The 9,826-nt window shown below is 43.1% G+C and overlaps 1 protein-coding gene across 1 annotated transcript in view; it reads left to right on the top strand.

The window, feature by feature from the left end:
• Nucleotides 1-6: 6 nt before the first annotated feature.
• The window catches only part of CHSY1 (chondroitin sulfate synthase 1), a 75,540-nt gene continuing 65,720 nt past the window's right edge, over nt 7-9,826 (top strand). Inside the window, exon 1 of the mRNA XM_011957529.1 lies at nt 7-64. Within this exon, the coding sequence (XP_011812919.1) occupies nt 18-64 (47 nt within the window). The 5' untranslated portion in view covers nt 7-17. The remainder of the gene's footprint in view (nt 65-9,826) is intronic.

Raw genomic sequence — 9,826 nt, 5'->3', positions numbered from 1 at the left:
TTCTCTTCGTGGGAGTCATGACCGCCCAGAAATACCTGCAGACCCGCGCCGTGGCCGCCTACAGGTGAGCCCCTGCTTCCCGGGCACCGCCTCCTGCGTCCAGCATCCTGTCGGCTGGCATCCCGGGTCCTCTCCTGGCTCTCGCGTCCGCCCGCTTCCTAGGCCTTTCCTGGGCTTCCGGTGGGATCGGGTTGCCTGCCTCTCGGGAGATGCCTGGGCCGAGGGAGAAAAGATCAGAGGCGGGATGGTGAGCTCAGCGCTGAAGAACATGGCCTTTGGGGTCAAATAGACTAGTGTGGCCTCACTGGGTGTGCCTCTCACCTTGATTAAGGCACTTTAGCCTTTACAAATCGAAGCCTCTCGTTAAAAGGGCCCAACATATCGGGTCTCCCTCATAATGTTGGAAAACTCATAGCACAGTACCTGATAGTGGAGGCAATTGGGGTTGTTACTGGATTCTCTAAAATGTGCACCTTTGTCCTTGTAAAACTAGAGCCCGTGTGCATTAATCTAGTTCTAGAACCTTTCCATATCACACTCTCACATTTCGCAGTTGGAGGCACTCCTATAAATGAAAGAGAATGTCCGCAGCGCCCTGGACCACTCCAGTCTGTTGAGTAAAGGGAGAGAACCTTGGAGAAAAGCAGTTCTTGGCCGTTGGTAGATACAGTGGAAAACTGCATTCTGGTGTTAATTAGTTCAGCTTAGTGGTGTATGCATGTTATCCAGTAACTGGGCTCTAGTTGGCCAAATGAGTCATAAAAGCAGCTGGAATCGTGTTCAGGTTTAACAAAGGGATTAGCCAATGTAGTCTTTAGAAGGGAGATGATTTTGGAATGGCTGGCATGGTTAGAATCAGATTTGTATTGGAGTGAATTTGAACTTGGAGAGGGTTGTAGACTCAATAAAGGAATTTGATTGAAACCCTGTATATGTGAAGTATAGAAACACCGTATGGATAAAGTTTGGGTCTTATTCAGCCACAGAATAAACCAATGTGGGGAGTGGTTTTAGAGCCTGAATGGTCTGGGAATGAAATTTCAGAGCAGCCAGTGCTGAGCCAGGCTAAGCTGGTTGCTGTTTGTTCTTATAACCAATACTTTTACACTTCAGTTTTTAAATGCAGTCTGGGTTAGATTTTTCAAGCATTAGATGTTGTGAGGGGAAAAGCATATATGGTCCTCCTTGCCTTTAAGGGAGGAAGTAAAGGACTGAGAAAGAAGGTGAAAGCGGTCTTCAGTGACTGCCCCTTGAATGGCTTGATCCCCATTCCTGCACATTTCCTTTAGGGTCCTGCTTAAGTCCAGAGCCCACATTCTGCCAGTAAGGGTCCTGAGTGGCTGAAAAGCTTAGAATGCAGGTAGTGTAAAAACAGACTAATGCAGGCCGAGCGCTGTGGCTCACGCTTGTAATCCTAGCACTTTGGGAGGCCGGGGCGGGCGGATCACCCAAGGTCAGGAGTTCGACACCAGCCTGACCAATATCGTGAAACCCCGTCTCTACTCAAAATACAAAAATTAGCCAGGTGTAGTGGCGTGCGCCTGTAGTAGTCCCAGCCACTCTGGAGGCTGAGGCAGGAGAATCGCTTGAACCCAGGAGGCGGAGGTTGCAGTGAGCCAAGATCATGCCACTGCGCTCCAACCTGGGCTACAGAGCGAGACTCCATCTCAAAAAATATATATATATATGTATATATCTATCGATCGATAGATAGAGATACATAGGCTAATGCAGCGATTTGGGAAACAGCCAATCAGGATTCTCTCCTAGATCTACCTTGCATTACCTGAGGTTTTATGGGATTTTTTTTGACCAGAGAAACAGCCGCATCAGAAATCGAGGATGAGCCGCGTAAATTATTTACAGCATGGTTTTGAAAGTAAATCCGCATGACTCTAGTGTGGTGATAGACCATGTGAAATAACAATTTTGGGGACAGTTACCAAACTAGTACAAATAGTAAATTAGGTGACTGCCTTATCTCCCCCATGCCCCTGAGCAAATGCATTTTCATGGTTGCAGTATCAATATATTCAAATCAATGGGGGGCCTAATGCACCAGCAATGCTCAGAAAATGTAATGCAGCCTGGGCGCGGTGGCTCACGCCTGTAATCCCAGCACTTTGGGAGACTGAGGCGGGCGGATCACGAGGTCAGGAGATAGATACCATCCTGGCTAACACGGTGAAACCCATCTATTAAAAATGCAAAAAAAACAAATTAGCCGGGCTTGGTGGCAGGCGCCTGTAATCCCAGCTACTGGGGAAACTGAGGCAGGAGACTAGAGTAAACCAGGGAGGCAGAGCTTGCTGTGAGCCGACATTGCACCACTGCCCTACAGCCTGGGGGACAGAGCGAGACTCCCATCTCTTAAAAAAAAAAAAAAAAAGAAATGTAATGCAAGCTAGAACTACTGTTTCACACTTGGAGATGGTTTCCCAAACTCAAGCTAGACACTCTTACTTTTGGCCTCCTTTCCACATCTCCTCCCTCATCTTTTTCTGGATATAAGATTTAATCTGTGGTTTTTTTTGTTTTGTTTTGTTTTGTTTTTCAGGTAGTTAGGGGAAAGCAGAAACACAGTTTGCCCCCAGGCCGGGTTCTCCCTTCATTGTGACACCTCTGCCTTTCTGAGAAAGGAAAACGCCTACCAGGAGGTAGTGTCCAGCTAGTGTCACTCCAGCTTTCTCACATAAATTTCCTTTTATCTCTCAGATCTTAAGAAGTCAGAGTATCTGGAGCCTGGAGGTGGACCTGCCCTGCCAGTTAGGGTCCTTTGCCTCTCGCCTGCCAACACTGTGTTTAGACTGACTGCAGGAGTTGGCACAAGACGATTTTAGCCTTAAGGCTAAAAGTTAAGGAACTTTTGGGGAAGGCCTCAATTGGGATGGAGGTTATAAGGTATAACATATGATTACAGTTTTACTGTACTCTACAGCCCAGGCCAAAAGTCTGCACTGAGCTCTTAAATTGGAAATTGCATGCACAGTTCAGTATAAAAGTAAGCTTGAATCTTCTAGCACAAGATAGAACTCTAGTTTGGAAATCGATGTGCTGAGTTTTACATTTCTCCTGAAAGGTAAATTCATTCTTTATCTTAAAGAAAACTCTAGTTTTGTTTTTAAAAAAAAACAAAAGCAACTGTTGTTTGGCTTATGGATGAAGGAGATGCCAGCAGTTTCAGTAAGATGATACTTTGGTGTAGAATACTGAAAATGTCAGAATTTAGGTCTAGGGACTAGTAGCTAGCAACCTCTTCTTTCCAACAACTGTCTGAGATCCAGAAAGGGGCTAAAAAAGCTTTTGAAAATCCAAGGAGATATGCCCGTCCACACTGAAGGCACTGCACTTTGATGATAGAACATCTCCATCATTACACATTTTTACTTTCTAGACCTGCCATCTGCTTGAGGGGTGGATAGGGGCCACCAAGATATAGCAGGGCAGTGACAGCTGATAGCAGACAAGAAACAGATTTTTCACAGCAGGCAAGACAAAACTCAAAATGTAGCAGGTGAGAGACCAGCCAGGACTGACCTTTGGAGGCCCTGAGTGACACTGGCTGTTAAGTTCATAGGAGTGATCCTGATTCATTACTTAGGATCCATTTCTTTGTAAAGCACATGCATGCATGGCCCCTCTGGGCCCAGACCCTGAATCCTGGGGGAGACTACAATACATGGCTTGCTCTCATGTTCTTTAGTCAGAGGGGCAACACTAAAAAGAGGGTTTCTGCTAGTGATGGATGCTGTAGAGAAAACAGAACAGGGTTGGGGAAGGGCACGTGTGTCCTCTGTGTTAGGTGATCAGGGAAGAGTTTGGAGAGAGTGGCATGTGGGCTGAGATCTGATCATGAAGAGCCAGTTGTGTGAATATCAATGATGAGCATCAAGGCCAAGGAAGCGCTGGGAAGTCCCAAGGCAGGGACCGGCTTGGAAAGGAACACTAAGAAGGCCAATAAAAGAAAGGGAAGGAGCTCGCTAGTGTCCAGTCATTCTAAATGAATTAGAAAACCACTGGACGGTTTATGCCCGAAGAGGAGGTGGGTAGCTGGGGTTAATAATAAATTAACACAAATAATTTATTTTGACTCATCTACAAATTATTCGTATTCTAGGTAATTTTGCTTTAAAATGGTACTGTAATTTCTCTGAAGTCATTTATTATGCGAATTAAGGACAGCTTGTCAGAACCTCTGGGTTTCTTGTGTCTTGCATTACTAGCTGCAATTCGTATTTTTCCCATATTTTAAAATTTTCTTCTTAGTTATGTTCTGTGACATATGGAAGGGAAATGTTTATGTAGTTCAGTCTGTCTTTTGCCTTTTTGATTTTAGTTTCTCCTACCCCAGGTTCACAGTTACTGCCCTGGAGAGATTTTTAAAGGTAACATTTCCTTCCTAATTCTGGAAAGGGTAGAAATCATCTCAACTTTATTTTTTCCCCAAATAGTATGTGGTCGCAGCACCACGTACCGTTGACTAAGTTTTCATTTCCCTACCAATTTGAAATGCCATCTTCATCATACTCAGAATTCTTGGGTATGTTTCTGGACTTCATGTTTTGCTCCATTGATCTTTCTGTCTGTTCTTGTGCCAGTACCACCCATTGAAATTATTGGAGGTTGAATAATATTTTAATATCCGGTGGACAAGTTCTCCTTTGTTATTCATCTGCTTCAAACATTTCTTGGCTACACTTACCTTTTCTTGCTGAGAGAGTTTTCATGCTATTTAAATTTTTTTAATCAACGTTTTGATAAAAAGAAAAAGCCACACATATTTTGCTTATTTGTCCATTTTTATGCCCAGAACCTTGAGCTAATCCAACACCTTTTGTTTGTTTTGGTTCTTACCGTCTCTGGGCTGAAGATGGAGGAATAGTTTTGTTCTTTTTTTATATTGTCAGAAGAAAGAGGTGGATGGTTTCCTTTCTTTGCACCAAAATTGAACAAGCCGTTAAAGATTAGTGTCAGTCTGTAGGGGACTGTGGGAAGAAAGTTTGAGAAGCATTACCTTGAGATATAGGAAACTTATTTCAAGATACTGTTATCAGTTAATGATCTCTTCCCAATGCTTTAAATGAAGGCGGACTGTTCTTTACCAACCTTAATGAGATCCTCCTACCTTGTAAATCTGAATTCATTTCCTTATTTCTTGAGCTAAGCTCACTCTCTTAGATAGAATTCAACTTGGCAAACATTTATACAGAAAGCTTTTCTGTATAAAATCCAAATAATCAACCTGTAAGTGAACTTTTGGCGTGCCAAGTCATTTCAGATTATGAATTTCCTGTAGGAGACTAGTGAACAGTGTGGCCCTGAAACTGAGTGTAGTTTTTTATGTCATGATTCAAGATCTTCATGCCCTCAAACAGAATATTCCAGGGATAGCTATGGCTGTCAATAGGGGATTGTGCATGGCTGTTTTCATTGCATTGGCAGCTTTACTTTCACGTGTCCATTAACTAAGCTGCTGTTTATTAAAAGTAGATTGCTAATACAGAGCCCTAGTCTCTGCAGAGTTCATAGTCTCAGAAGGAAACGAGCGACGGTATTGGTTAGAGGGCTGTCAAGGTGCTTGAACTAGTCACTGTGGGGGAACAGAAGAAAGAGGCTTACACCCAGTGGGTGAATGGATCAAGAAATGTCTCACCCACACTCCTACCCTTTTTTTACCCAGTAGCTCAGTCTTGGAAGATGAAGAGGTGTTTTTGAGGCAGAGACAACTACAGGTTTCCTACAACATGAAATGGCAGGAATTAGTGAAGGAGTGATGGGAAAGGCCAGCTGCTTGGGGCTGGGTGTAGGCTGTGGGTGGTAGAGTGGTGGGCAGGGACATGGAGGGAAGGTCTGCGTGCCAGGCTTAGGAATTTGGGCTTCATGTGATTGGTGTCCAGAGCTGTTGGTGACATTTCAGCAGGACAGTAGCCTGATGGGATGTGTACTTTGGAAGATCAGCCCAGCAGTGTTGCCACTGCAGAGGGTGGCTGGAGTTCATCAAGTACCGGTACCTAGCTAGAGTTGGACGGGACCGGTACCTGTTGAGGGGCACTTGGGTAGCATTTATCTAGAATTCTAAAATGCAGCTCTTTTGAGGTCTAGCAATTCCTCTAGAATTTTTTCCAAAGGAGTTTTAAAGGTGTGCTTAAAGGTATACATATGAAGTGGAAATTTCAGGTATCTTAGGTGTCCTACTTCGGGAGATAAGGACCAAAATAGACTTAACTGATTCATCCATACTGTGGTCTGCATCTCTGACAAGTAAAAATGGTGTGGCTGAAATATGTTATTGACATGAAGAGAGGTTCAGAATATACTTAAGTGAAAGTAAACTGTAAAACAGTATGGTCAGTACAAGTCCCTTTGTGTTTAAAGTAAAACGAAAGTATATGTGTAGCATAGAAAAGGAAACATAAAAGGATGTACTCATTGTGATGCCAAATGATCTTTTGTATTCTTTTTAGCACTTTTCTATATATTCTAGTTTTTCTACAGTAAGCAGTTATTTTATAATAAAGCTACAGTAAAACCACAAAAAGATGCCAGCTCTAAGAGAAACCGTGCATTCCATTTTGAGCACGTTAGGCTGTTGGCCTGGAGGTCTTCTAGGCACAGAGCTACAGCCCATTCTTGTTTCAGTCAGTTACCATTAATTCTGTCCTGAAGTGACAGAGTTATTTTAGCACACATTTACTTGGTTAGTGTAACGACTGTTTTCCTCAGTTACTGTAACTTCATGCTTCCAGGTGATACTAGGGAGGATCTGGTGGCAGCATTTTCAATGCAGGGGCCCCAGCTTTTGTATCTTAATGTAAATACTCAGTGCTTCCACCTGTTGATGCCTTTTTGGCTTCTGGTTCCGGATGGCATTGGATGAACAGGAAAACCTCGTTACAGTTTACAAGTATAAAAGCAGTCCATCTTCTCACCTGAATTCAGTGTCATCTCTGAAGCGTTTATAGCTACAGCATTTATTCTGTAGACAAATACATTTTCTGGATTATTAAAAATAAGGTACAGTCTGCTCTGATTTGGTGTCAAGTTGGTGCTTGTAAACCAAAAACCTGAGGATTATTGACGGGTAGGTGTTGAGGCCATTGAGGTTGTGGTTTTCTAGGTGGACCATAGGTGCAAAGGCTGTTACACTTCGCTCAGCGTGTTTCTGATGGTAGTGTCCGCAGATAATAGAGTAGCACATGGATCCAGACACAGAATGTGGCCTCAGAAGCTAATGTTGGAATCAAGTTTTCTGACCTTCAGTCAAATCCAGCCCAAGCACTGCAAAGGTGTCCTTGACCGGCAGGTTTTGTCCAAGTTTTCAAGTCGTCAAGCCATGCACACTGAGAGTGGGCCTGAAAGTGGTTGAAGTATAAGGTTGGTCTCCTTATCCACGATGACTGTTTGCCCAGCCTTAGCAGTGTCCATGAGAGTGGGAAAGTGATGTGGGTGATCACCTGGGAGACGTGTGTGGGATGAAAAAACCAATGGATTGGCCAGTGGAGGCTGTAGAGCCAGGGTGGCTGGTGACTGTTGTTAGGTGGGCTTCATACAGGATAGTGCCTCAGTCCAGGAAGACGTGGTCGGCCAGAATAAGTTCAGTGTGGTTTAATTGTTTGCATTAAACAATACTGATTTTTGGTTCATGTGGATCATTAAGTATTAGTTGTATATTTACACTTTTAAGGGTACAGCAGTGATATGCAAATTATATAAAGTAGCCCTCCAAAACTTTCAAGCTTTGGAAATGTCTCATGAGATCAGAATTTGCCTTCTGTCGTTTACACTCCAAATTTTAATTCTTATGTTTCAAAAGTGTCCTGTTTGTGGTCTCTGTTCCCATTGTTTGCTGTGAACCTGGGCTCACAGGGCAGGCTCCTCTTAGCCTTTAATACCTTGGAATGCCCTCTGGGCTTGTGCCCAGGCCATTGTTGAAGTGGGAAGCTGTAATCCACCCTGCCAACAGCTTAATTAAGAAGAAAAAGGGCTCTTCACTGCTTGCTTTCCCCTGAAGTCTGTTTTTTAGGATGGACAATAAAGAGTATAATTTGATTTTTCTTTTAAAATAATTTTCCAATCATTCACAACCTCTGTTATATTTTCCCGCTTCCTTTCAAAAAGAATTTGAGATTGGACAGGTCATAAGGACGTGTACGATGAGACAGTTAAAGGTTTTGAAAGAGGAAACCACATACCCGGAAACCACACGCATAGAAGTGGGAAACTGCAACTGAATGCATTTGCTGCAGAGCTTTTGGGACCAAGGCAGAAGACGGAGATGAGGGACTGAACAGTGTTTGCAACATCTTGCCAGAGGGGATTCCTTCCAGCCGAGGAGAGGCCCATGGCATCACTTGGTAGCCTTGAAAGACCTCTGCCTTTTCTCAAGGCCATGGCTCTGACTGGCAGCATAGAGCAGTGCCCTCCATGTACTTTTTTGGGAGGATAAACTTGGACTGCTGCTCCATCACCCTGTGCTTCCTGTAAGGATACCTCCGTCATTGACCTAGGGAGAAGTTTCCCTTAGGCCTTAGTATCTGAAATAGTTTTTACACTTAACCCTGAACAGTAGGACACAGTCTTGTGACTTCCTATGGCTGCCTGCTAGAAAGTTTGTAGCTGAATTTGGGCCCACCACTAGCAAATCCATTGATCACATGATGGCAGATAGGTCTCAGCACATGAGCACTTTGCAGTTGAAGTGGTGACTCCTGAGAGTGCTGTCACTGATTCAGGGTTTGCCCAGGGCAGGGCAGCCCTAACCAGGATTTGCCTTTTGTTCCTTGCTTAAGGGTTTCCTACTCTTTTCCTTGGTCTCATTTTCTTGCTGATTTTTCTCATCCTGTATGCATTTTGGTTAAGTTGTCTTAAATCCCTTCTGTAACGGGAGACTGTAAATACAGCTGGCCCTGCTGTCTGCTACACCTGTGGATTCCACCATCCATGGATTGAAAATATTTGGGAGGAAAAACAATAAAAAATAACACAATAATAAAAATAATACAAAGAAATACAATATAGTATAACAACTATTTACATAGCATTTACATTGTATTAGGTATTATAAGTAATCTAGAGATGATTTAAAGTATACAGGAGGATATGTGAAGGTTTAAGCAAATACTGCACCATTTTATATCAGGGACTTGAGCATCTGTGGATTTTGGGGTCCTGGGATCATTCCCTCTTGGATACTGAGGAACAGCTGTGTATACACTTAATTCCTATTATCCATCAGTTCTACAAAGAGAAAAACCCATATCCTCCCTTCTTTAACTTCCAAGATGATTTTATCATGAGTTCTTTCACACTTATTGCTGTGTAACCATCAGACAGCACATGTAATAGTAATTTTGGGGAACTCACGGAAAATCTCCCCACCTTTTTAATGGTAAATAGTAGAATAAGTATTAAAGTTTAAAAATCACAGTCGAAACAACTCAATCTTACTCCATTTTTTTTTCAGTTTTTCTTGTTGGATAAAAAAATGTTCTATTACAAAAGTAAAAATTCTCTGTTGTTACATGTTTTGGTTTCTTTGGTTGCTTGTTAGCCTGAAAGCTTTTGCCCAGTTAAAACTTTTTTTTCTAACGCTAAATTACCTGTTGCAGAAAACTTAGAAAATTTAGAAAACACAAAGAAGACTATTGGTCGGACACTTTGGCTCCTGCCGGTAATCCCAACACTTTGGGAGGCCGAGGTGGGCGGATCACGAGGTCAGGAGTTCGAGACCAGCCTGACCAACATGGTAAAACCTCGTCTTGACTAAAAGTATAAAAATTAGCTGGGCATGGTGGCAGGTGCCTGTAATCCCAGCTACTCGGGAGGC

The sequence above is a fragment of the Colobus angolensis genome, unplaced genomic scaffold (genome assembly GCF_000951035.1).
Source record: "Colobus angolensis palliatus isolate OR3802 unplaced genomic scaffold, Cang.pa_1.0 Scaffold112, whole genome shotgun sequence".
Lineage (NCBI taxonomy): Eukaryota > Metazoa > Chordata > Mammalia > Primates > Cercopithecidae > Colobus > Colobus angolensis.
The sequence above is the reverse complement of the archived record's forward strand: the minus strand, read 5'-3'. Positions and strand labels throughout refer to the sequence as shown.